Genomic DNA, 27,160 nt, shown 5'->3' with positions numbered 1-27,160 from the left:
ATTGCCTTTGTGGGGATGTGTTTGGAGTCAAAGGGCTCCTCGCAAGTACCCCCATGTCAAGGAGAATTTCACTGTCACCTGGCTCTGGGTCAGTGCCTGTTGCTTCTTTTGCTGGAGCCCTGGCATCCACCGTTGGGGAGAGTTGCATTAGCATCACACTAGGGCAGCCCATCGAAAGAAAGAACACATTGCAACAAATCGCCAGAAAATACGCTCATTTTCACTGCCTCAGGTTGAATCCGTGCCCCTGGTACGTCTTCTGTTTTGTTTGCCATCTTGTGAGACTCTCTTCACTTCACTATGAGAAAGAATCTAGCTGGCAGCAGTTTGATGCATGACAATCCTGTTATTACAGCTGTAAATAATTAACGACTAGAAAAAAAATACACTTTTTAATTTTTTGTTGACTTTATTTTCTCTATTGACTAGCTGGTAGCCACTTTCTTAAGGGATTTCTCATGGAAACTGTGACCTTCCTCTTTCTCTCTATTTCTCTCTCAGTGTTTTCCCTTTCTTTCTTTCTTTCCCTCTCTCTCTTTCTGAGATTTGTGTTTCAAACGCTTTTTGGTGCACTGTTCAATGCCTGTTTGTATTTTTGAATCGTATTTTTCAACCTTTGCTGGAAAAAAAAAATCGCCCATTCTAATTGGCAGGATTTTGAGTCCTGCAATTTTTTTCAGCTTTTAGCTTTTTCAGTGAGTTAAAGCAACAGAAAAATGTTTCAAAAATTACAGTGAAGTTCTGAAGAGAGATTAGAAAACATCAGAAACCAGAACAACATGAACGACATCGACAAGCTGAGTGGACGAGGAGGACTCTTCTGACCACCTCCTAACCTCCTGGCCTAACACACCAGGCGGGACTAGACCTTTTCACTGAACTAAATCACTCCGCTTTTCCACTCTACCCACTCTCTTGAACTCTGATCAAAACAAATAAAAAATCATATTTTAAAAAAGCGCTGCACTATTGTTTTTTTTCCAGGGTCTGTTTCTCAAAGGCAAGTGATGGGAAGCCTGGGGAGCAAGTTCTCTGGGCGTTGGGCTACCTGCACAGCTGGAGAGTTTGTCCCAGTGGTGAGCAGGAAAGCTACCTGGGAAAAAATAAGTATTTCAGGGGAAAATGTTCCCTGACTTCCATCATATCATGTTTAAAATGCTTTCCTTTCCAATGGCAGGGGAGTGGAGGGCACAAGATATGGTTGAGGCCGGTTGGCTGGGGAGCTGGGGGTCTGACCCAAAGCTCGGACGATGGTGTGAGACCTGGGGGTGTGCATGTTCCCCCCAGTGCTGCCTGTGGTTAGACTTTGGTTTTTTAGTAAAACTCTCTGGCATTTCTCCGCGTACAACATGAACGAAGCTTTCTGCTGCTCTAGAGGTGACCAGAAAAGGCCTTGCCCAAGCCACTGGCTTATACCACCCACCACGTACGCTTCTTCAGCTAAATCATGCCTTACGGAGACCCTGGTGGGAAGAAGGACACAGGAGGCCCTCAGCCCAAATGTCCGTGGCCATGCGGTAGAGGGAACACATGCCAAGGACAGGTTGGGGGCAGCTCGACCCACACTGCTGCGCTGCTCAGCTGTTACAACGACCTCCAGCATCACTTTGGTCACCCACACAGCTTCCAGGTGTGACTTAGGATTTACCCTGGTCCAGACACCTTTGCAGCAGGGAGTTTTGGTTGTGGCAACCCTGGTTCTAGAGATTTAATAGCACCTAGCCGACCGTGCCATGGCACTCAGCCAGCAGCCGTGTGTGTCCAGGGGACCGTGCTGTCTGCTAGCAAGGAAATTTAAGGTGTAGGGACTTCATTTGGACCTCCCACCCCAATTACCAGTGGGAAATAGCAGGAGAAGGAAATAATTCCAGTGCCATAGCCAGTTGTTTTTCACTCCTGAAGGAGTGAAATTCCTTCCCCTCTTCCCTGGGTTCCCTGAGCACCATCTGGAAGCTGCACCAGGGACTTGCGGGCGGGACAATCCCTCCAAACATATTGCAACCTTGAGCAGGAAAGTTGCACGCCTGAATTTGCTGCTTTCAGCTGAATCCTCCCTCTCGCTCAGAGAGTCGGAAGACAGAGGAGGCTTGGGAGCAGCGGGCTCGCAGCTGCCGTGGCAGATGGATGGTTATCACGGGTCTTGGCGGTACAGGCTGCATACTTATGTCTTCCCAAGGAAGGAGCATATCTTGTGACCTCGTCGAGAGCATGTGAGGAAGAATCCCACTATGTTTTCAATGACAAAAGCTGGAACCCGAAGCCTTCACCCCTTTCCCCGAGTCCTCCCTCCACCAGAACTGCACAGGGTTGGACCCAGCCTGAAAAGATCTTCCTGACTCAGGAGACAAAAATAAACAGCGATGTAAAAAGCTTCCCTGCATTATCACTTCTCTATTTGAACCTGGAACAAGGGCCCTGAAGAGGAACAGAGTGTAATTGCAGTGTCCACAGAAAAGAAATACTAATGAAAACAGGCAGAGCCAGGAGAATTCGCGAAGAAGAGGCATAGCAGAGCAAGTATTTATTACCCTGGCACTTAACACTCCGGCTGACAGGTGTCTTAGGGAAGCAATAGCCAGCTTTTATTATTAGGTGCTTATACCACAGCAGCGCTCAGAGGGGGAACTGTTGATGTACGGCTCCTGCAGTGAAGGACATTTGGGAGCAGATAAATGTGTCCCCTGTGCCTGGACGGCCACACGGCCCAGAGCCCCACTCAGCCGGGTGAAGGAAAATGTCCCCTGGGATGCAGTGCTCTTCCTCTGCCCTTCAAGGGTCCTCAGCCCCTGTGGCTATTCCAGAAACCTCTTCTACAAACCACCTCCTCCTGGGGTGGGGCAAGAGCCCCAAAGCCAGCCAGGAGTTAGCATTTGTGCATTTGGGTGGTGGGATCGGAAACCCCAACACCAAATCGGGGTTCCCCCTGTGGAAGGAGCTCTCAATTCTGCTTCCCTCTCCCCATGATGTGAGTAGGTCTGACACTGCAGGATTCCCACTCATGGGGCTCTTCCATCGCTGTGCTGCTGCCTGTGAGTGAACGGCACTTTTTTCCTGCAAAGCCCGGTTCCTCCTGACCGAGCTCATCCATCAGCAGCTTGTCGGCAGGAACATGATTTGAGACTTTGCGGTCGCCCCACTCCACGGAGAACGTTTGCGCTTGATGGATTTGTGGCTTGCTGGGATTCACTCTCCCTTAAGCTGTCACACGTTGGCAGGCCACGGGGGCCCCGCGGGGGGTCCCGGGCTTTGGCACCTGAAGCACACGCTCCTGGAACTGGAGGTGGCAAAAAGTGGCTGCGGCTTCTCTCCTGCCTGCCCCCAGCACCTTCACTTTTCACGTTAGGAGTGCAGGTGCAGCAGCCAAAGAAGCAAGGCGGGCTACTTCCCAGCATGGGCTTGCTCAGCTCCATCTGCGGATGCTCATGTTCCTTTGTCAGGCGGTGTGCCCGGAGCTGTGGGCATGGGTTTCAACCACAGGAAACCTCCTGGCAGAGGGAAAGCCACCCTTTCAGCTCCCAGAGAGAAAACATCTGAAAAACAGCACTGGGTGGTTTCATTTGGAAGGGGAGAGGCGTTGGAGCTAGCTGAACATTAGGCATTTTATAAAAGCACTTTGGGATCCCTGATAAATAGCAATCTAGGAATTGACAGCAGTGGTTTCAGCAGAGGCGGTATTGCAGCCGTGATAGTCTAAGGACATAAGCGAGGCAAGGCTGGTAGGAAGCAGCAGTATTTTTTTTATTACCCAGATAGCACAGCCAGGGAAAAGAAGCCAGGCTTTCAAGACCACAAACTCCTCTTCTGATCTGGTGCCATAAACTTCAGGCTTAGGCCTATGAAGGGCTGGGCTGGGCTGGCTTTGGTAATGAGGCAACTGGGGAGAAAAAGCTCCTTGCTCCATGCAGCCTGGCGAGTTGCTTATAAGGGAAAAGGTATTTCTTAGGCTTTTGTGGGGAATGGGAGAGAACAGGAGGCATAATGGCACTGCTGAGTTTATTCAGAAAAAGAAAGAAAATCATGTGATGTTCATGATTTAAAAATAAATAAATAAAAGAGGGAGATAAAAATACATAGGGTACAGACAGAAACCTCCTCTAAAGTTGATGTGTAATTTTTCCAGCACGCACAGGTTTTACATTTGCACAAGGAGCAGTAAGTCTCTGGTCGGATCTCAGCTCAGCTATACATCAGGCCAGCCCCGTGCTGGAAAGGACTGTAATTCATCAGCCTATCTCCCGGCACTCGAGGGCAGTTGTTTAGGCTCCTCTTACAATTTCTCCTTGCTGTTGTGAATCTTTAAGTATCTGCGCCAGACTGTAATCCCCAGTTCGAGCGTAAAGCTGGCCTTTACCTTCACACTGCCTTATTACATCCAGCTTAAATTACAAGGGGCATTGAGACAGGGTTGATAAGGAGGATTTATTAAGCTTGAATGACCATCTACAGCAATGCAGCGCTCAGTGACTCCCACTCCCACTGCAATTCCAATTCTAATTCCAATTCCAATTCCAATTCCTTCTTCTGCCTCTCCCGGAGAACAGCTGCTGCCAGAATACACTCGTTATCAAGTGTGAACCCTCAAGCAACCGGTGTTGGAAGGCTTCACTGAGAAGGAGAGGAGAGGATTGGGTTCAGCTGACTGGGGTTATAAAGGGAGGCATCCCTCCAAGCAGCTGGTTTGGGAGAGCCCTGTCCCAGAGGTGTGGGGTTTGTAAATGGTCCTGGGCAGAGGAAATCCTGGAGGTTTGTCATCTCACGGAGGTGGTGTGGTGGCCTGGGTGAGGAGCAGAGACGTGCAAAGTCTGGGTACTGGGGTAGGAAGCTTGGGTGGATTACGTGGTGGTCACAGGAGCTCAGGGTGGTGAGGAACAGCAAAACGCAAACCAGCTCCTGTGTGCTGGGCACACCAGTGGCCATCTGCTGGGACGTGCAGGTCGCTGTGCCACGTCCCAGGGTGGAAAGGAAGCCTGTGGCAGGGCAGAGCTGCTCCTCTTCTGCACCCCATCAGGGGTGCTGAGAGGAGGTCGGCCTCCTCCATAGGGTTTTAAAGAATTAATGAGTAGGATTTGGGTGACATTTCCCTTCCTGTGCTAAGTTTGGAGTGTAATTGTTCTGCTGCTTGTTCGGGCTTTTTGCAGCCCTGCTGTCTGGGGAGCTCGTTTGCGTAATTTTGTTGGGTCCCGGCTAATAATGACGTCACTTAAAAACAATTCATTTTGCTGGACCGAGAGTGGGCTTTGTTGTCATGGCAACCTTTGATTCGGAGACTTGCGGGAAGGAGACAGGTAAGTGCTTGAAATTGCCGTATTTCAGCACGGTTTCAAATGCCTCAGAAGTCTAAGACCGGTTTTCCATAAATGAAATGTATGTGTTGAAATACTTTGTAAACAAAATTCATTTATTGCCCGAGGAAAATGGGGTGGAATTTAGTTGGAGAAAACACTTTTCTAAAAATGAAGGTTTCATGAAGCATTCTGCCAACTAACAGGAGTTTAATGCAATCAGGATGCTCTGATGCCACCTTGCTCCCCAAAACAGCTTAGTAGAGGAGAAATCCTTTTCCTGTGAGGGGTGACGGTCCCCCCTACGGCTGCCCAGGGAAAGGGATTTACCCTGTGTGCTGTGGGGGGCAGCACCTCCGGAGGTCATGGAGAGGGATGGATGCAGGTCTGATGGGAGAAATCTTTAATTGCTTTCAAAAGTAACCCCATGTTTGCTGTGCTTTCTATTATCTGGATCAAAGAAACTCTCTGTTCCCAAAATCTGGATCAATGTGCGTTACCTTAGCCAAAGTACTTTGGAAGGCTCCCTCATAGCCAGATATCTACGTGCTTATTACACAGTATTCTGATCATGAGTGTTTGTGGTTTCTCTGAAAATCAAACCTGGACGATGCTAGCCCCTGTGAATATGGGGTAGCCTGAACTGGGGTTTCAGAGAGACGCTTCTGCCAGGGAAGCCCTGGGCTTCTGGTGAGAGACTCCCAGTTTGGAGATGCCATGTGCCATCAGCAAAAGCTGTGTTGTGCTGACTTAATTTCAAAGTGAAAATCACTCTGGCCATTTGGTCAGGGGCTTTGATTCTGCAGCCCCCTAAAAATTGGCTATGGGGGCACCCAAAGGTCTGCAGGTGGAGTTGTTTGTGTAAGGAGAAGCCGGTGCACTGCTACCACCAGGATGTGGGTTGAGCATTTATCTGGACCCCCCTCGGGATAGCTGACACCTGTCTGAAATCCTGCATCTCCTTCTTTGCCTGGAATAAGGTGGTCATTTGGGGGCAACTTTCCTTCAGAGGTGAAAGAATCGTTTGGCACCTAAACTCAGGCACAGAAAGTCAGCCTTTAAGGCACAGGGCAAAGGCACAAGGTGCTATTTCAGCTCCGTAATCTGGCATCCCCAGGAAGCAGACGATGCTGTGAGGATTATGTCAGAGCTGGCATCCGCTCCTGCCTGTTCAAGACCCTTCCCCAACCGGACGGATGCTCAGGGTGGCTCCAGAGAACTGCACTGACCACAGCAGGACGAGATCGTGTCCTGCAGCAGTGGTGGGGAGGGAGCTCTGGGGGCACGTAACCCCAGGGAGGGCAGGGAACTGGGTCTGCACTTCTCATGCTTGCAGGGAGCCTCTTGCTAGTGTATATAAAAAGTGCCTGAAATAGAAGCCTTTTTGGAAATAGCGACAAAAAGGAGCATTTCGGAAGGACTCCAACCCTTTTCCGTGTGATTTGCCCAACCCTTCAGAACAGTTGTTGCTTTTTTTGGTGGTGGAAGCTATTCAAGGAATTTGACCTGGATTTTTACATCACTTTGGGTGCCTGGAAATTGCATGTATGTAAAGTAAATAAGTCATTTGCTGAGAAATTATTGCCCAGCTATGTGTGTGGGGAAGACAGGTATTCCAAAACTTAACCCAGCTTTAGTGCAGGTGATTCCCGTGCTCACAATTTATGGGCACAGAAGAGCTGATATACTGGGAGAGCCAAAATGCTTGTCGCAAGAGTATCCGGTTTCTGATAGCAGTCAAACAGCATATGCATGACAGTGAAAGCCTGAGATTATAGGAAGCATCTTGCAGAGCTTCCCTGGGGTTCTTTCTCAGCTTCCAGCAATCTGTGGCTCAGGGATTTGCCAGTAAAAGACGTGTCCTCGTGCTTAATAATTCTCACTGGATTTCCTGCTGCTGTTCTGTCAGTTGGCCCAGTAGCTTTGTAAACTCATAACAGCCATGACCACGTCTTGCAGAAAGGAGTTTCCCTGCTGCTTTGTGGTATGAAGAACCTTCAGTTAGGCTTTGGGTCTGTTTGTTACCTTTTCATTGCATGGCCACTGTTGAGCTTGCATTAGAAAAGAAGGTGAGCCCTGGATCCCTGTCCATCCTTTCCCTGCTTTGTGCAATCACGCACTTGGACTTGGTGCCCTATCCCCATGTGAGAGCTCTTCCAGCTGGAAGAGTCATGGCTCTGGGGGCTGAGGGAGCTGCAAAGCCACAGCTGCAGGATGTGACCGGGCAGGGACAAGCTGTGCTGAGCACGGCGCACAAAGGCACAGTGTGCTTCTCTTCGTACCTCTGAGTACAGCTGCTCCTGAGCAGAAGCTGAGAGGTGTGGAGCAGCAACATGACGGACATGTGCCCAAAAAGGTGGGGTTAATGTGGTACCAGTTCTGTACCGTTCAGGTGTGTACCTGTTGCCCAGTGTTCAACTTAGGGCTTCCTGGAGTGCCTTTGGTGATGTTTGCTCCAAGCAGAGCACTTGGGTGCTCCCATGCCAGGATCCTCTTGTGACCAGTGGGATGTGCAGTGCACCTGAGCACGGGTTCTGTGAATGGCAGCACTTCCAAAAATCAGACTGGATGACTCCAGAGCATACTGAGACCTCTCATGAGCTCAGTCCACAGGCTGTAGGAGCGTGCCCTGTAGCATCTCGGTGCTCTCCACCCCAGAAGAAGCTATAGAAGAGCAGAGCCTGTTCTGCAGAGTGCTGCTTTCTGCAGAAGCTGACTGAGTGTTGTCAGGCTGCAGCTCTCAGTTAGCAGCACTTGAAGTAAATGATATTTACATAAAGGAGGGACCAATGAAAGCTCCATGGGGGCAGCGGCGTGCTCGGAGCTGCCATCTCCAAGCCTCCCTCTGCAGCTCTGCCCTGACCCCAGCTTCCCTGCCGTCCTGGTCGGGGCTGCTAATGGTGCTGTCAGGCCCCTCCGTCCCCATCAACACCCAGCTATTCCCATCCTCCCCTTGCCCTTGCTGTGCTCAGCAGGGGCACTTCCATCTCACACCAAAGGGGTTTTACTGTTTTGCTCCTGGCTGCTGGCTGCCAGTCGTGCCCAACAATAGCAGGGAGTTTTAATGATGTAGATAAATATTTCTTGAGAGCAGAGAATTCACTTTATTAGTGATCAGGACAGCTTTTCCGGGACAAAACATGGATTTAGAGCTTAATCCCTTGCTCTTGCTGTGTTGCAAGCACTCTCTAAAACCTTTGTGGACACCAAGGCCATTTTGGAGTTTCAAAGTTAAACAATCCCTCTCTCCCCTCCTTGTAATCACCAGGAGGAGGATTGGAGAATCAAAGCCTCAGATGTGAATATATTCAGCTCTTAAGGTGTCTCTCCGCCTTGAACCTGCTTGTATGGCCTGTCTCCAAATCTTTCTAGCTTATTTCCTGCGCTAAGGGCTTGAGCCGGTCAGGGAAGTTCAATCTCTGATGCATGGTATGTTGCAAATAAAAGTGACGATGCATTTTAGCATAAATAAATATTAATTTGTTTTTTCACCATTTCATTTATTTGCCATCTGTGATTCTCCTGATTAGAAAATCATAGCGTCATCTAATCAAGGACAGGAAAGGATGCGCTGGGGCTTCACTGGCCGATCCTGCGGCACAGAGATCACCTTGTGGATGGATGAACCCAGTGGCTAGTCTGTGGCTGAACATTGGTTATCCCAAGTACTGGGAAAAGAGTTAAAAATTTGCCTCGATGGATTCCAGTGATGTGGTCCAGCTCCAGAGCAAAGTTAATGGACCCCTTAGAAGTGGGGGTTCAGCTCCGGAAAGCCCTGGCTTTGAATGGCCCTCTCCTGGCCAGCACTAAACTTCTGGAGTTATTCTCCAAACTTAGTAATGAGATGCTTGGGAAGAGAAGGGAAAACACAAAAGGTAACCAATAAAGTAATCTGCAAGGAAAAAAAAGTCAGTGGACAAAAGGCTTTGCTGTGCCAGCAGTGGAACCACTCAGGCGGCCACAATAGCGTGCTGCCTCCCCATTCTTTGCGCCCCAGCTCTGTACGTTTGTGGTTATTATCTCGCCTGGACCAGATGGGCGTTGACAAACAATAGACCAGGTAGCTCTGATTTTCCTTGTGTGCATGGTCAAAGGGAAGGAGCCATCTGCCCTTCGGAGTCTGATTTGTCATTGTCCTCACACTGCTTTACTCCCTCCGCTCCACAGTGCGGAACAAAGACCTGAATTATGGCAGGAGATGAATGGGGGCTTTGGGAAGCCATTAGAACAATTAGGCACCGAAGCACAGCACGGAGGGAGGGCAGAGGGGTTGCCACTTCAAGAGCCTGAGTCTGGTGAGATCTGGGAAGGTTTGGAGCTGCTCCTCCTGAGGGAAAGCAGGAGAGGAATGCAGAGGAAGGTCTGGAGCGGTGGCAGCAGCTGCAATCAGCTGTCCTGTGACCAGACGGATGGATCAGGGAGCCCGAGGGCAGCCTGACTGAGCTGGGTGCTGCTGTGAGATTTTTTTTGGCTCTGCACCTCCATCCTGGGTGACCTGAGCCATGGTGAGAAGCATGGCTTGGGGGGTGGGGAGCAGAAACAAGGAGGTAATTTGCTGCTAGAAAGAAAGCAGCGATGGTGAAAAGCTAGAAAAGGGAATAAACCCCATTATAGCTCTGCCATTAATTTAATGTTTATCCAATGTGATGGGAGATGGAATGGCTTACACGTTTCCCTTCTGCGTTATCCCCAGGATGTAGCCTTCATCCATTAGTCCCGGATTGGAGAGGAAATTTTATTCCCCCCAAACCGGATTTTGTGGCAATGGAAAATGAGCTCATGACTCTCTTGCTGGCAGAGTGGTGTGAAACAATGGTGATATTAAAAAAAATAGTCATCTCTTTAGAAAATAAAGGCCTGGTCTCGCTTGGCAGGTGTTATTTATTTTTCCTAGCAGAGGGAGCAAGGAGTTGCAGCTGGAATCTCCGGTTGGCTTCCCAAGATACTGCTGTGACATTTTAATGATCTAATTCCCCTCAAAGGTGGCATTTTCACTCGTTCTCCTGACCCATCGCTGTACATTTGGTGTGAGACAAACTGCGCCGCTATCAGCCCTGACATGTCAGGCCCAGAGAAAAAAAACTAAGGCTGCGATACTAATGCAGTGGATGGACTCTTCACCCTGCTAATCCCTCCGAGGATGTCTTCTCACCGTGCTCTGCGGCCACGGGCTCTTCAGGAGCACGTCGGTGCGATGCTGCTCGTCCTTGCAGCTTCCACTGGCGGAGGCTGTGCCTCGGTGCATCCGAGTGGTGTTTCCTGGCCCATTTACACCCTGCTCCTGCAGAGCTAGAGGTGATGTTTGTGCTGATGAGACCCTTTTCTCACTCTGTAGCGTGGCTCTACTCCATCGGATGAGCTGCACCAGGCTGAAGCTCTGTCAGAGATGGGCACGATTTGCGTGCAAGCCCTTCCCGTATGTCCCAGCCCCTCTGCCCAGCTGAGGATGGGGCTTGCAGAATGTCCTACAGCCAGGCTCCACTTTCCGCTCTCCTGAGATAAACTAGTTCACACGGGTGTAAAGTGCGTGCAATGAATAACACAACTGCAGCAAAATAGTTTATGTAAAGCACCGACGTGGGAGAAATTTCATAAGAGGTTTCATACCTCAGAAAGTCCTTTTGTCAAAAATAGAAGCATTTTCTCTAAGGAAAAAAAAAAACAACACAAGTTTCTTGCACAGTCTTCCTGTTGTGCTGGTGTTCTTCTGACTGCTGTAGGGACCATTTTTGGGAGTGAGAGCCGCTGTCGCCACTCTTTTCTGGGAGCAAACAGGAGCGCAGCAGAGCTCCAGGATGGGGTTGTGGTGCTCCCGCTCCGGAGATATGGGGTGACTGTGGGGACCGGGAGAATCCAGGCGGAGAATCCAGGCCATGGAAATCAATGCAAATGACTCTGCTTGCTGAGTTTCAAGCCCATTTGCTCTGTAGGAAGCACGGCTGTCAGCAGGGACAGGCAGCGAGAGGGGTGGGATCTCACAGCTTGCGAGATGAGACGGGGAAGGCAGCAGATGCGGGTTTTTCTGGCTTTGGAGAGGGCGGCAGCTCCAAGCGGGCAGGCTGGGTGCAGAGGGACACGAGCAGGGATGTGGTGGGTCCCACTGTGAACAGCAGCCAGCCGTGTGGGCAGGGGGACCAGGGCCTGCAGACGGGCTCCGTGCCCCGATAACTGCCCTGGCTGGTTCCCTTGTGCTGGGAAAAACTCTGCTTGTCTTGCGAATTATCATTTCTAGGTGTTGTAAAGAAGAAATCCCTTTGGGGAGGGGCTCTGTTTTCATTTGGAGATGCATGTGACAGGGTGTGTGCCTCAGCCCTCACTGTTATAGGTTGATTATTGTTAGCAGTTAATGACCACTGCTCTCAGAAAGGCTTTTCCCTGCTGGTCAGGATGCATACAAGCCGTTCACAGCTTTTTCCTCAGGGACTTCTCTGGCCCCAGCAGGTGCCTTGGACTGTGGCAGGGGGTCTGAATAGTCCTGTGTGGTGTCTTTTAAAATTTATAATCTAAATACAGCTAGTGAACATCTCTCCGTACTTGTGCAAAGCTTTGGGCAGGGTCTTCTAGACTAAGTCATGTGGATTTTGTCCTCCTTTTCATAAGCATCCCGTGCAGGGAGGCGGCTGGAACAGACCCGGTGAGGTGTTCAGTGGTAACACACCAATTTTCAAAGACGCAGCTGAAAAGCCTGACACCCATAGTCATTGCCTTTGCTATGCTTACAAAAATGAAGAGGGGGAAGGAGGTATCAGGAGGTTCGTGGTGAGGCCACCGCAAGGATGGAGAGCCCCCAGGAGACCTGCTGGCCTCGGAGCCAGGCAGACTTGGGCATGGCCATCCTCCTGCCAGGAGACACTTCCAGCACTGGCCTCTCCACAGTATTTTTTTCCTTTTTTTTTCCCTTTTTTTTCCTGGCAGATCCAGTCGCCAGCTCCTAAAATGGGGTCAGGCATATGGGATCATGGCAGGAACGAATCCGCCTGGCTCGAGTTCAAGTTCGTAAGAAACTCAGTTGCCTTTTTATCTTTTTTCAAACCAAATCCCAAGCATAAATGACGTGGACCAGGCGCTTCCTGGCACCTGCAGCTGCTCCCCAAAATTGACTTTCCTGTCCCCATTCCCGCTGGTGGCGCAGAGCTGCCAGCTGAGCGCCAGCCCCCGCCGCAGCCCCGCGTTGGCATCCAACAAAAGTTCAGCCAGCTCCGAGCGCTTCAGACTCAGCGAATTATTTTCTGACAAAATGTTGGTTTATTGGGAAATTTCCGGCTCGCTCTAATTGGGACAGCTGTTGAGGCGGCAGTTTTCCCGAGAACTAAAAGTCGCTTTCAGATGAGCGCAGCTCTTAAAACGGCTGCTGCTTTGATAACTGCTCGTTGCCTTTCTTGTCTGATTACTGAGCTTAGTATCTTCCTGCAAGCTTAAAAAAAATCCACTTTGCCTGTCTGATCTTTCTTTTCTCTTTTGTAAATATTATCTTCAGCCCCCCCTTCTTCCTTCAAGGAGAATGTGTCAGTTCAAATTTTACCCTAAACTTGAGCTTTGCAAAAATTAATGTATGTAGCATTTCAGATTAAGAGGGTTATTTTTTTAACCCCAAGCTTCCCAGTGTTCACAGACTCTGTCAAAAAAAAAAAAAAAAAGTAAAAGCAAACATTTTCGTTGTTGTCTTAGTATGGGAGATCCTGCCAAGAAAATTAACGGGGCCTGTCTCCACAAAGGGAACAAGCTCATCTCGGTCTGTTGGTGGTACTGAGATGTGTAGCCTGCTAGTTTTCTGTAATGACATTTTTTTTAAGGTAATTGTTTTTCCTTTCTAATCCTACGTGCATTTTCACCACCAAACCGAAGAAGTTGGTTAAAGCATGCGAAGGTTCCCAAATAGCTCGTACAGTCCCGGAGTCTATGAGCTGGAAACTTGGTATTCTCGGGGAGCTGGGAGGTGCAGGGCTCGATGAAAGCCCTTGATAAAAGAGTATTATGAGTCTTGCTCTGATCTGCCAGCTCTCCCCGAGCTCATGCCAGGAACCAGATTGCCCCAGGCACTCTGCCGAGCCGCTCAGCTGTCCCCTTCACTCTCACACCAAGGGGCTGCAGTGAGCGGCTCCCTGGGGAATACCCATTATGGATGTGGAAATTGCTCCAGAGCAGAGTGCGGGATGGAGTGAATTTGGTTCAGATTGAATTAAAAGCTTCCCCTCCCCCCCCCCCCAATATGGCTTTCCTGTGAAATGGGGAAAAAATGAAAAAAATTCATCTTGTCATCTTGGTATTTTGTTCAAACCTAAACAGCGGTTCCTTTTCTACCCTTTTTATTTAAAGAAGGTCGGGTTTTAAATGAACGATGGTGTGCTGAGGTGGAAAAACTTGAAGCAATTCATTTAGAAAATGGGTTGGTGGGACATTTTGGTATTCTTAGAACGTTTCATTTCGAAACAGATTGGAAAAAAATGTTTTGCTGCTCTTTTTTCTTGGATTGTGGTTTTGTTTGTTATGCTTTTAGCTTAAACTAATTGCCAAATTCTGCTTAAGTTTGCTAATTGTTTAAACGCTGCAAGCCTCTGTTGTGCACCAGATTTGTGGTTCGTTTAAGACCACAGAAATGTCTGACTGCAAACCGCACGTATGCAAGGAGCTAACAGGAGACTCCTTACTTTCGGGTCCCTTGTGTTGCTTGCACCAAGAATCACTACCTGACAGCACTGCAACCTTTAACTCCCCTACAGGCAACGTGCAGTGTCGCCCTTGTTCCTAAACAGGCTGCTAGAAGCCCATGCGATGCCATCGCCACCTCCCTGGGCCCCGTGCTGGTGCCCCTGCTGCTCTGTGGCTGTTTCCCACGGGGAAAGAGCCCAGCAGCCCCCCGGGGTCCCCAGCTGGTGGGAGACCCTTCTGCATGACCCCAGGACCTACGGGATACGCGCAGCGCCTTGTGCCCAGCCGCTGAGCACCGTCCTACCCTCGGTGGCAGAGGGAAGGGATTTAAATGAAGAGGAGCGAAGTTTATATTTAGAGCCGGAGGATGCTCCTTCATCAGATTACGACAGTTTTAAGTAGGTCAGGCTGGAGACCCGAGATACCCGAGTCCCCTTCAAAGGCATCCGTCCGTCACTTATTATTCCAGGCATTTCCCTTTCGCTCTGCCTTCCTTTCACAGCCCTTTGTCGCTGCTTCTGGGCTGCGCCGGCCCTTGCCGTGATTCCCTACGCTTGCTCCTTTCACTGCCTTTCCTGTCCCTGTGTCCCCCTTGGCCCTGGGGCCTGAGACTTCAGTTCAACAAGGACGAGAAGGGTTTGCAGGGCTCACATTGCCAAGCTCCTATCCCCAGCCCTGTTGCTCTCATTTCCTGAAAAAAATGAAATTCCCCTCTCCTTTCTCTCCTTCGGCACGGGCAGGTCTCACATGGGAGCACGGCTCTGACCCTTCTGTTCTGGCACCAGAATCAGCAGCGAGCAGCACCCGCTTGTTTTCGTTGAGCCCTTCCCTCTATCTCAGCCTGTTACATTTTTCAACTCTCGGTGGGATTTTTTTTATTTTTTTTTTAAACTCAAGGCCTCCTTCGAGCTGATCACAAGGGAACGCTGAGTGCTTGTTTTTTAATATTCTGACAGGTGCTATTTTGCTATTTGCTTGTGATGATTCAGGACATTTGCATCTCTTTGTCCTTAATTAAAAAGCGCTTCACCCTTGCTGCAGGGATATGGCAGATTTCTCTTGATCTATTCATTTTTGGGGATTTTTAATCAACATATCCACTCCATCAGTGCGGGTGCATTTCTGACAGGGGGGTGAAGCTTAGCGCAGTGTGTGGAGAGCTGTGTGGGTGTAATTATGGCTTGCTTTTTTTTTTTTGCCTTTTTTTTTTTGGTGGATTTGACTGCTGTTGAAAGGCATTCTCTAACAGCCTCCTGGAAGGCAGGAGTCCCCTGTCCACCAAACCCATGTGTGAAGACAAAGGGGAATTTGCTGCCAAGCTCCCCCAGGAGCTGATGGTTTGCCTTCCCAGGCTTCCCAAAGTACCCGTGGCAGGTGATGAGTGCCTGGCTCTGGAATCCACCTCTGCTGCAGGGTGCTGGCTGTTCGGGAATACCCGGAGGAGAGAGACCCCAGCACTGCACCCCATGGGGAGCCTGCTGTGTGCTCCCACACCTACTTGTCCACCCCATAACCCCGCTGCCCAGCCTGGTGTGCTTGGTTCCCATTACCGCTTTCCGATTCCAGCCTCAAATCGTCTCTCTCAGAAAACATCAGGCTAAGAAACAAGCCCTGCAAGGCTCCGGCTGCTTTCGCAGTGTTTATCTGTGCAGCTCTTGCAGGTCAGGGTGTGCGGGCTCGTGGGAACCTTTGAAGATTATTTCTCTTCGTTTTTTTTTTTTTTGAAGAGGCTTCAGTTTCCTCTCGAATCTTTTCACTTCATCTCCTTTCAGCGCATCGGCCCGGTTTCTTGAGACCTGACAGCAACGAACAAGATTAAGATTGGAGCTTAGTGAGTATTAGGGGAAGATCTCTCATTCCCGACGTGCTGGCAATTACCAGGTCCGGCAGCCTGGCAGCAAAGGGCAGCCACCTCCCCAGTGAGCTCTCACTAACCCCTGTTGGGGTGGCTCTGTGAACGGCACCGTCCCACGTGCTGCCTCCCTAAGGCATGACAAAAATCAGCCCCTCCTAAAAGCACCCCTCAGGTTCAGGCACTTGAGAGAAAAGGGCATCAGGACATTTCCCTCCTGCTGGCGTGACACCAGAGCTTCGCAGGGAAGGGAAGCAAAGAGACCCTGCTGTGCCTCGTAGCTTCCAAGAGGAAAAGAGGTGTGAGAACGTGGGCTCGCTGCGGGCATCCGAACCCTGCCACACAAATGAGCATTATTTACTACTGGATAAACATTCCTGAGGCAGTGTAGAAAGAAATCCCCACATCTCCAGGCAGAAATGCCCTAAGGGTATTAAAGGAAAATGTAACTGGGACTCCCTCTCTGCCTCCCTCAAATCCTGCCAGGCTGGCGGATGACGGTGTGCCTTGGCTTCCCAGCAGGCACGGAGAGAGTCGGGCAGGGTTAGGGACTGCATGGGATTTGGTCCTGAGCACCATCTTCTGTCCTTGACCTTCCTGGTTTCTTTTCCCCTACCCTGAACTGATGTGGTGCAGGTTGACAAGGAGCTAGCTTGTCTCGGTCCAGAGGCAGGTGCCTTTCTGCAGTGACGAGGAGAAATTGCTCCTGTTCCTGCAGCTGCAGGAACCTTGTCCCCAAAGTTTGTGTCAGGAGTTGCAAACTATTTGGAATACCCTGCCTGGGAGTGATGCTGGTGGTTGCTCACCAAACTACCAGCTCCTGGTCCCGTGCTGGACGCGTGGCATCCCATGGACGGATGGATGGCATAGCTGCAAATTCCTGTTTGAAACTGCACTGAGGCACCTGGTGCTCAATTTGCTGAGATTTTCCCTTTTTTAGTTTTTAGCCAAGTACTGCCAACTCTCTTCCCCTCCCCACCCTCTCCTATGTACATTTTCTCTTCTCACGTATTGATCCCGAGGAGGAATGTAACATTTTAAGCCCTGAGCTGGGGAGCCTGCCAAAAGAGCAGAGCCATAAAGAAAAAGCAGGCAATGGCATCTTTCCCATCCCAGGATGACAGCAAGAACCGTTTTGACACCCAGGATCGGATCACATATCCATTTGGTGATCTTTTCTAACAAAGTAGCTTGAATGAGGGACTGTCTGTGGTGGAAGGGGATGTGGGGGCTCCTTCGGGCCTGGCCTGATGTAGCAGCCAAGGCTGAAAGCAAAATTCTTGCTCCCATCGCCCTCCAGGACAGCATGCACAAACTCTTGCTATGGCCTGGGCTGTCCTCCCACTCCTTTCATTCTCCTTGGAAAATGTTCACGTCACATTTGTTCAGGATCCAAACACTTTTTTTTTTATCCGCAAGCACTGCCAGTTCACTCCTGCACCCAAAAATCAAACCGTGTCCTGTCTGCTTCATATATCATCGCTGTCCGTGTCGGTGGGAAGCCAGAGCCCAGCTGGAGCGGTTATGGATGTCGTGTGAGCCCAGATGAGCATCTGCTGCTGTGCCCGGTGAGCCTGAAAAGACAAAACCTCGGTGGTGTTGAACAAATGCCCTGGTACAGTAAACAAATGTTTCTGGTGTACAGGATGTGCCCCAGTTCGGAGAAGAGAGTTTAGGCTTATGGATGGGGTTTTATCCTAGAAGTTTTCCGAAGAGGCCCTGTAACCAGCTTCTCCTGGGACTTCTCCCATAACAGAGGGAGGAGCCCCACAGGAAGCCCCGGGGTGGGAAGCTGCGTGGCTCCCAGAGGACAGCACACGATGGCCAGGTCACAGCACAACCCTGTTTCGTTACCACGAGGAGAGCGAGCAGCAAGGACAGTGGCTGGGTTGTCCAACAGCACCAGAAGGGACAAAAAGCATCTTGAATGAAACATTTTGTCTCCCGTTTAAGTTGGGAGAATCCCGTGATGGAAGACCTTGAAACAAATGTCTCTTCAAAGTGGAAAACAGGGACTGTTTCCTCCCCAAACACTGGTGCAGGACATCTCGTGCTTCTCGGCATTCAGACTGAGGGTGGTTTGTTCCTGTTCAAAATAATTCACTGAATTTGAAAAGGCTTTCTGCCTGCCTCAGCCTGCGCTGTTGGTAAATAAGGTGTTTGTCTGAAAAGCAGCGCCCTCCTCTTGCTCTCCTACACACGCCATTGACATGTTTCCTTCTTCCCTTTGGTGCAAGTAGAAACCGAACCGGTGCAGTGAATTTCCCCACGTGCCACTTCACATCCTGCGTCTTGAGGGGGAGCTGAGAGCACATGTACGAACCCCTGGGTTTTCTGTGATCCGTTCAGGACCACAACCTCCCAACAGGTACGTCCTCCCTGCGGCTACTGATGCATCCCTCCCAACTTCAGCTTCATCTGGATCCCTGCAAAACTTCTGGGGCAATCGGGTGCCTCGCTTTGAAGTTTAAAGGGTTCTTTCACCTTTGCTGTTGCTTTGATTTCGTTATTTACTCTTTTGACATGTGCTTCCTATAAACCCACCATCCCAGAGCAGCTCCTGCGCTTGCACTAACGAGAAACATCATCTGCAGCTGCTCCGCTCCAAGGAAATTCCATTTGGGAGCTGCGCTGCCTGCAGCTGGCTCCTACGGCTTCAATGCTGCTCAGATCTCATGCTTGAGGGCTTAAGGTGATCATTGCTAGAATCGGCAAGGGAGAGCCTGCGTAGGAAGAGCCTTGAACAATCACCCAGGTGTGCTGCTGTTATTTACTGTTTGTGCTGCTGTAGCCCCCTCGTCCCCACCGAGACCGGCCCTGGCTATTAGACACTGAATGCGTGTGGGGAAGGGACATCTCCCCGTTCTTCCCGTCCTGCTGAGCAAACGAGGCAGTGGTTACACGCACGATGCAGAGAAAAGGAAGCAATTTGCTTGTGCTTGTGTGGGAAAGGCTCTGGCAGGGCCGGGAGAGCCACTTGTCCACGGTGCCACTGCAGTGCATCAGATGGCATCAAGTCCCCAGTTGTGAGTGACGGTACCAGATCCCCCGGGAGAGGCAGGACCATGCCCCTTGGGGGACAGGCTCCTGCGTCACACGGGCTGTAACCAGATGATGAAGGACAATTATTGCTCCTGCATGTAGCTGTAACAAAGTTGGGTCCCAGTAACTCTCACCCAAAGCACGCCGAGGAGGAATCTGCTATCCCTGTTTACAAGCTGGATGCCAGCAGTGAAAAGAACTGCCCGAGGCTGCTTGGAAACCGGGGGGAGCAGGAGCAGAGAGCTCAAAAGCCCCCCTGCAGCCCCGTCCACCCCCTGCTCCTACCCACACCCTCCCACCCTTTTTCCTCGGGCCAGCGGCCCTACAGGTGGGGAAGGACCCGCTGCGGGCTGCGTCTCCTCGGCGGCTCAGCCTTGCGTGCTGTAACAATTACCCTAAACTGTTTCTTTTAATTAGCCTTATTCCGTACGTATCGACAACAAGCGAAGCCTCCCGGCTCCGCAGAGGGGCAGGGCGAGCACCGCGCCACCCCCCGCTGCTCGCTCCTTGGGGGCGCAGCGCCGGCAGGTTTTTTCGGGGGGGGGAGGCTCGGCGCTGCCCGGCCCTCCGGGGGCGGGCACGGGCCCCCGAGCGTGGAGCTAGGACCCCGCACGGAGCCCCTCCTCCCCTCGCCGAAGAGATGCCCAACTTTCCCCTGCCTCCCCGGCGGCGCCGAGCGCGGAGCCGGGGCGGGAGGCGGCGGGGCTGGAGCGCGGCGCAGCGGGCACGGGGGGGGCCCCGCCGCCGCCTCCGCCGCTCCCCCCCCCCTCCCCGCCCGGAGCCGGTCCTCGCCTCGCCGAGATGCCCGGGACGGTGCTGCTGCTCTGCCTGGCCCTCGGGCCGGCCCTGCGCCCCGCCAGGTGAGCACCCCGCCGGCCGCGGTGCGCCCCGCTCCCCGCCTCAGTTTCCCCGTCGCGGAGAGGTGGTGGTGAGGGGGGGGGTCACCGGGCTCCGCGCCCCCGGCCGCTCTAGCCTGCCCGCCCCCGAGGCTCTGCGCCTCCTCCAGGAGATGCTTCGCACTTGGGGTCCCCGCTTTGGCTGCCCGGAACCGCGGGGACGCCCCGTTTCCCGACGCCCCGTTTCCGACAGCCCGCCGCCTCCTCGCCGGCCCAATCCTGCCGGGGGCTGAGCCCCGTCCTGGGGGGCAGCCGGGGCACGCCCGGGGGCGGCTCGGCACCTCCTGGCGACTCCGGGGCTCCGCGCATCGCCGGGGCATCCCCACGCGGAGCTGCGCTGGGTGGCAAGGAGCCCCTAGCCCCTCCTCGCGGCACCCCAGCCCTCGGCACCCCAAAAGCCCACCCCGAAACCCAGGCTCCTGCCGTGCTCCACAGGTTGGCCCCGGGTGCCGAGGGGGCGAGCGGGGGCGTGGGGCTGGCACATTACGGTGCTCGCCCAGGGCCAGCGGCTCGGAGCGCTGTAATGCAACCGGTGACGAAGGGCCCCACGCGCAAGGGGTTTTTCGAGTTTCTTTTTTTATTTATTTTTTTTTTTTAACAATTGCTAGCCCTGCTGGTGAGTTTAATGGCTGGATCGGGGAAAGAACATGTTGTCAGCAGATTGTTGCCCCCGGGGCTCCGGGGAAGAGGGATTTCACTGGCTGAAGCTAATTGGCAGAATAAGCCGCCTTAAAGACGATCAAATCCCATTACAAATGCAGGCAGGGGCAGGGAGCATGAATCCTGCTCCTGACGGTCTGCTCTGCCAAGGCTTCCCCGAACTCGGGTGCGAGCAGCCCTGTCCCTGCTGCTCCACTCCAGCGTGGAGGCAGCGAGAGCTGCCCCGTGGCTCGTACGCTGGTCCTCAGCCTCTCCAGCATGCAGGAATTGGGGGGCTGAGGGCTGCCAGGGGCTCATGGTGGTCCCGGCCCCTGTGCCCTGCTGTTCCTGCAGCACAGTGCCACCTGCTTTGTGTTTTGATGGGGTGAGTTGTAAGCGGTAAAATCAGCTGGAGGTGCCCTTAAGTCCTGCATTCACGTGCCTTTGAGTGGGAAGCTTTGCCCCATAACTGGCCCAGGTTCCCTTCTGCCCTCTCCCTTGTGCCTGCTTCTTCACCGAGCTGCCAGGAGCAGCGCCTGTGCATGGTGTGGAGGTGATGGAGCGGCAGAGGAAGCCTGGGGGAGAAAAAGGAGAAAAGGAGCAAGTTGTACCAGGGTCCCGTCCTGCATTTGCTGCATTTTCCTGGGTGCAGGCTGCTCTGCACTTGGGTGGGTGACCGGGCGGAGGAGCGTGGTGCAGGTACCACACCGAAGCAGCGTGTGCAAGCTCTTCTCCAGCATGTGCTGCAAGACCTGTCCCTGGTGCTGGGGTGGGCTGCAAGCCCTGTGCTGGGTGACTCAGCACTCCCCAGACGATTTCCCCACCACAGAGGTTAATTCACCAGCGTTTCCCAGAGCACTGCCCCAGCTGGGACCGGGATGCCCAGCTCAGAGCCCTGAAGGCAGGACCCTGCACGGCATTACACCGCCAGAAAGCTGGGTTCGATGGATGGCTGGAGCTGTGCAGGCTTGACCAACAGGGCTTCACTGAGCGAGCTGTGAAAGGAGAGGTATGCTGACATGTGAAACAGGTAGGGTACCGTTTAGTGAGCCCTCAGTCCCTAATTTTTCTGCCTGCTTCTAATTTAGATTAATTTGCCTGAACGTTCCTGTGCCTGCAAGCCCTTGGAGGCATCGGTATGGGTGACAAGGACACATTAGCATGCAGTAATTGCGATTGAGCACCGTGCTTTTCACCCAGGTGAAATGTCCTTGCTTTTTGTCGCTGTCTGTTCCTGTGGAGCAGGTGAGGCTTTGAGCTGTTGGCAGAGGGGTGGGACAGTCACAGCCTGGGGTCAGCATCTCCTCCTGGACCTTCCTGCCAGGAGGTGGCTGCCAGCAGGGACAACTTCTCTGGCCCTGCTTTTAATCTGCCCATCGGTGTGCTCGGAGCCAGCAGTAAAACAGGTGCCTGCTCGCGTAACGCCCAGTTCAGGAGGCAAGGCAAGCAGTGCTGTCTTGTAGTGAAGCCCAGGGCTGCCCAAAGAGGGTTGTCCAACCCCATCTGTGCACCTGGACACATCCAAAAGGACACCTCCATGCCATGCTGCCTTGGACAGACCAGGGCTGTCCCCGCACAGTCCCCTGCCCTGCCCTGCGGTGCCCCCAGCCCTCCCGTGCCTGCTCTCCTCCCAGCTGCATCCCGGCCCTGGGGCTGTGTGCGGCAGGAATGCAAGGTGTCTGTTTTGACATTTCCACAAGCAGAGGTGAGGAAACACTGCTCTGCCTCTCCTCCTGGCTGCACGGAGACATATGGAAGCTGGCTTTCCCCTGTCATACAGCCAGAGTCGCTTTGTGCAAGGAGACGGAGCCGCCTGGACAGCAAGTGTTCACGGGGCATCGCTGTGGGTTTGCAGTGTGACGTTCCCAGATGCAGCTGGAGAGACACGCAGAGCCCTCTGTCCCTCACTTCTCTCCTCTGCAATAGCTCCTGGACTCTTTCCTTCTTGATTTGAACTGGGGAAGAGGCAAGGGACTGTGTAGGGTGGCACGAGAGGCGCTCCTGACCAGCAAGAGTTGTTCTCTGCGTGTCCGTGCATGCACCCAAAAAGCATATTTTCTCCAGCAAAAGCTGGCTTGCTTATGCTAAAATGGCTTAGTGGGGTTTAGTAGCCCAGGATTAGCTGCATTAGCAAAAAAGGCATATCTTTGGTAGTGTCACTGCATCTGTAATGGGAATGTGACTCCCTGAAAATGCTACCCCAAACCTCCGGGTGTTCAGCAGCAACAAGAAATGGGGGGAAATCTGGAAGTCTAAGATCGGAGTAACCAGTCTGGTTTTTTTTCAGACCCAGGGGGATGTTTAGAGCTCTGCTACAGCCTTTAGGGCTGCACGAGCTGGGTTTTGGTGGGACAGCCGGATAGGAAGAGTTCAGTGCCGGCAGGTAACCCGTCCTGGGCTGGCTTCCAGTAGGGTCAAGCAACCACTGAAATGAGGTTTTGCTGTAGTTGTTCCCACTTTGCTAGAGGCAGTGAGGAAAAGGAGCTAGGCTGGCTTTCCCCTGCTGGGATGGGGGCAGAGACGTGTCCCTCCTTGTCCCTCCTGTCCCCAGAAGCCAGCTCTGGCCAGGTTTGGGGTGGGCGCAGCAGTGGTCCCTGTGCCTCCTGCTGCCCCCGGGCACCGAGGAGCTCGGCTGCATCTGGAAGGCAGTGAGCCCGCGCTGCGGCTCGGATAGGGAAGCACATCCTGACAGCCTTGCTTAAGACTCCTTAAGCCTCGTTAGGAAGTGCAGCACGCAATCAGAGGGGAAACAACAGGCTGATGTACCAACACCTAATGTGCGGCGGCAGGCAGGCAGCTGCGCGCAGCCCAGCCCTTGCCAGGGGCCGCGTCCCAGCGCCCGAAAGCTGGGGAGATGCAAAGAGTTTTAAAGTGGCTGTGAAAGCAACTTTCATCTGGGGGTTTAGAAGAGGAGCTTCTGATAAATTAACTGCAACGTGTCAATTTAATGCTTTCTCTTCTCTCCCAGCGCCTTTGCCAGGCTCTGCCTCCCCTGGCGCCGAAGGGAGCTGTGTACCCGCGGTGCCTGCTCGGCGCTGCGAGGCTCCAGCTGGGACGTGGCAGCTCCCGCTGCGAGCCCCTTGCAGGCACGGCAGCAGGTGACACGTCGGCACGGCAGACGTTGAGGGGGGTGCCGGGTGCAGGATTGCTCGGCATCCTCTCCCACATATGGCTGTGTCTTTCCAGGGACGATCCTGCGAACGAGCTGCCCAGATCAGTGGCAGGTGGTTGGAGTTTCCCCTGTGACCATGTCGGCCTAATTTAATTAGAGGGTGTAGGAAAACTCCTTTAGGAAAACTAGAGGCACAAACGGCTTGGAGAGGGCATACTTAAAAGGCAGGGGGAGAAGCTGTTGCTCAGCGCATTGCGTCTGAAGGAGGACACGATTTTTCTGGCCTGGAACTGGACGATCAGAAAGGTGGAGCATCTTTAATTGGGAGCTGGCTGGGGAGGAAGGGTTGGTGAGCACAGGGAATGGGTTGTGGCAGATCATGGCCCGAGGGCAGAGGAGTTTGCATAAGGCTTTAATTTCCCAGGATCTGTGCAGGGCAGATGGCTGGGTGCCTGGCGAGCCAGACGTGCATGCTGTCTGCTTGGTAGTTTTAGGACCCCTTTTCTCTGAAGTGCCTTTATTATAAATGCTCTGCTCCCCCCAAATACTCTTTGGTCACTGACCTGAATCCTGCTTCAGGTGCAAGCGGCAGTGAGAGCAGCTGAGGTTTTGGAGCCAACAGGCAGCCCCCGTTTGGGGGCTGTGAAGTGAACAAAGGTGCCAGGTGAGGTGTCTTAGAGCATCGCTGTGAGGAGATCCCTGAGCTCCGTGCGCTCAGCATCCTCCTCCCCCCTTCAGTATCTCTGAAAGCCAGCTGTGCCCCCACTCCCACAGCGCACCAGAGAGATGTCACAGTGATGTCTCTCTCCTTTTGTCTCTCTGCTCCAGGTGTGAGAGCACAGAGGAGTATGATTACGATTACCTCAGCATCAATAAAACCTGGGTCCTCACCCCCAAGACGCAGGAGACCGATGCCACGCAGATCCTCAACTCACTGCTGAAGAACTATGACAACAAGCTGAGGCCCGACATCGGCAGTAAGTGTCCCCACTGACAGCCTGGCCCAGCTCTGTCCCATGTTCTGCATGCCTTTGTGGCTGCTGTAGTTGGGATTTTTGGTCCGATGGAGCCCCTCTGCTCCCTGATGCTCACCTACATCTCCCCTGGCCTTCAGCCCTTCACTAGCCAGTGATCCTGGCCCCGAGCTCATCCACACCTCTTTTTTTATTTTCTCTACAGTCAAGCCCACGTTCATCGACGTGGATATCTACGTGAACAGCATCGGGCCGGTGTCTGTCATCCAGATGGTGAGTGGTGGCACCCCTGCGGCAGGGTCGGAGCGCGGGCTGCGGGGGCAGCTGGCCCACCGCTGGTGGTGGCGTCGTGGTGGTGCAAAGGTGGTGGTGTTGCAAGAAAAGGTGTATTTGTTTGCTTCTCTAGGGAAGAGGTGCTCTGACAGGCTGATAGCTGGAGCTAGGAAGGCTTGGTGGCCATCCCAGGTTAGGGGCAAGGTCTCTGGGTGCCCTCGGTGAGCTCAGTGACCCTGACATCATCACAGGCTTGGGGAAGAGATGCTCTGCGTCCTCCCCCAGTGACAGACGGATGGATGCCTCTGCCTGCTGGCTCTGTGCTGCCCAGGGAGTGCGCAGGGCGATGCTGTGATAGCTGGGGGAGAGAGAGCAGTGGTTGCTGTGGCAATGGTCGGAAGGTACAATATTTGGGTGTTCAGGCCAGCCTGTGGTGCTGGGAGGTGCAGGCAGGGTGCCTCAGGTGCAAGAGCTCTGCTTCTGCTTGTGCTACCTTAGATTGATGCCACCACGCCTGTGATGGCTTCTGCGTGTGGCTCAGGCCCCTGCTGCACTGGGAGCTCTGGAAATACCCAACAGAGGTGCTCTTTGCTCTGCAGAGCCTCCAGGCCATGACAACAACTGTTGACTGCTTTTTTTTTAACAGGAAACTTCCATTATTGTTTTCAGTGTGAAGTCATTTTTCATCTTTTCTAGCAGGAAACAAAGCTGACTTCTGTCGGCTTTGGCTCACAGGACAGTGGGGTAGGGAGGCGCTCTTTCCATGCAAAATGGAGTAGAAGCAAAAACAGCCTCTCTTAAGCCAAAAAAATAAAAATAAAAAATCTCATGATGGGTATATGTTTATTTTATTTTCCCAAGTAGAAAATTTCCACTGAGCAAAGTTGTCTGGGGATGGAGGAATGGCTTTGTAGACGTAGCGCCATTTTCACTCCAAAAAGCATTCAAAGCAGCCCTTTTTGTCTTTGTTCCCGTGGGCCTGGTCTCTGGGAGAAGACCCACAGCATGCGGGTCTAGCCCAGGCCGGGTGGGTGCCATCCCTGGTGCCCACAGACACCTGCTTTGCACCGCCCAAGGATATGCCAAGAAAACCAAGCCAAACCACACTGCACGTCCTCATGCCCCCTCTTTCCTCCTCATCTGTTTCCCTTCCCCTCTCCCACCCCCCCTGGAAACTCCGTTCCTCCTGGAGCTCCTCATGACTGTGTGGGGAGCAGAGAGTGGCTTAGAAAATCCATCCCTGCATCCAGAGTTTATCCCTTCTCCTAAGCGGGGCTACCAGACACTGCTGCTGTGCTGGTTTCCTAAGAAACAAAGCTTATGCCATGGTGATGCATATGTGAGAACGTATGTACATCCATCCCAGCCCTTCAGAGGTTTTTGATCCGCCGGGCTAATACCAGCCGTATCTGGCAGCAGGTGCAGGGGTTTCGAGCATATTCAGTTTCTCCAGTATTTTGTGAAGACTGGTGGAGAGAACAGCAATTCCCTCCGAGGACTCAACCCTTACTAGACACCAGAGAATCGCGGGGAGAGTGCTGCTGCCCGGAGCTGATTTACCCAGCCGCAGCCTGCCCAGCCGGGGAAGGTGTCAGTGCACCCAGCGCAGCGAGGAGCTGCGGGGCAGGGCAGGAAACTGCTGGGCATGGGCGTTGAGGGCTTGTGGGGTCCCGTGGGGCTGGTCCCGACTGGCTGCAGTCGTGGCAATGCACATTTCCATGGGAAGGGAACCAGAATTTGACTCGGAGCTAGGTCTCTCCAGAGCCCACGGTGAGATTTCTTTCAGATGCTTTGCCTGAGCATCTGCGGTGCCTGCGACAGGTACAGAGCCTCGGGTAAGCTGCAGGTCCATCGGAGGGCACGTGTCCCATTGATCTTTTTCAGGTCACACTTAGCCAGGCCATGCAGAAGATAAAAATCCAGTGAAAGGAAGGCTCCAATCTAAGCAGCACGGTTTAGATATTGGTGTCCTGTGATCTTCCCCTGCCCCTCAAAGGGTTAACCACTCGCGGCTGCCTTCGTGCTGGTGATGCTCTGTCGGTGCTTGGAAGCTGGTCCTGCGTAGCCACTGCTCAACCTCCACATGATAAATCACGTCAGGATGCAAAACTGATTCCAGTCCTTAAAAATGAATAGGTGATTTGAAAATGTCCTGCGCCGGGTGCGGATTCTGCATCCCCGTCATCAATCACTTGTCATAAATAACATTAACATTCAGGAGTCAGCAGAACACGGGCAGGTTCGGAGGGGGAAGAGACGCAAAGTGATTTCCTGGTATCTGTTGTAGACCAGAACGGTAGTCTTGTTTCCCATTTAGGTAGCTGAGCTGATTTTACATTCTCTCCTCCCTGCGAAAAAGGCTTTCCTTGCCAGCCCTGGGGCAGTAACCGGGAAGAAGGCACGGAGGTGGTTAAATGGCAGGAAGATGGTTTAGGGGTTGT

General features: G+C 52.7%; 1 protein-coding gene across 1 annotated transcript in view; it reads left to right on the top strand.

Moving 5' to 3' along the window:
- The first annotated feature begins 4,604 nt into the window (after positions 1 to 4,604).
- Positions 4,605 to 27,160, top strand: part of LOC308177418 (gamma-aminobutyric acid receptor subunit gamma-4) — a 46,237-nt gene continuing 23,681 nt past the window's right edge. Inside the window, exons 1-6 of the mRNA XM_080554694.1 lie at positions 4,605 to 4,743; positions 5,139 to 5,285; positions 15,704 to 15,762; positions 17,203 to 19,685; positions 24,301 to 24,449; positions 24,652 to 24,719. Of these exons, the coding sequence (XP_080410820.1) occupies positions 19,627 to 19,685; positions 24,301 to 24,449; positions 24,652 to 24,719 (276 nt within the window). The 5' untranslated portion in view covers positions 4,605 to 4,743; positions 5,139 to 5,285; positions 15,704 to 15,762; positions 17,203 to 19,626. The remainder of the gene's footprint in view (positions 4,744 to 5,138; positions 5,286 to 15,703; positions 15,763 to 17,202; positions 19,686 to 24,300; positions 24,450 to 24,651; positions 24,720 to 27,160) is intronic.

This window comes from Anser brachyrhynchus, assembly GCF_964034855.1.
Source record: "Anser brachyrhynchus genome assembly, chromosome: 13".
Classification (NCBI taxonomy): Eukaryota; Metazoa; Chordata; class Aves; order Anseriformes; family Anatidae; genus Anser; species Anser brachyrhynchus.
The sequence above is the reverse complement of the archived record's forward strand: the minus strand, read 5'-3'. Positions and strand labels throughout refer to the sequence as shown.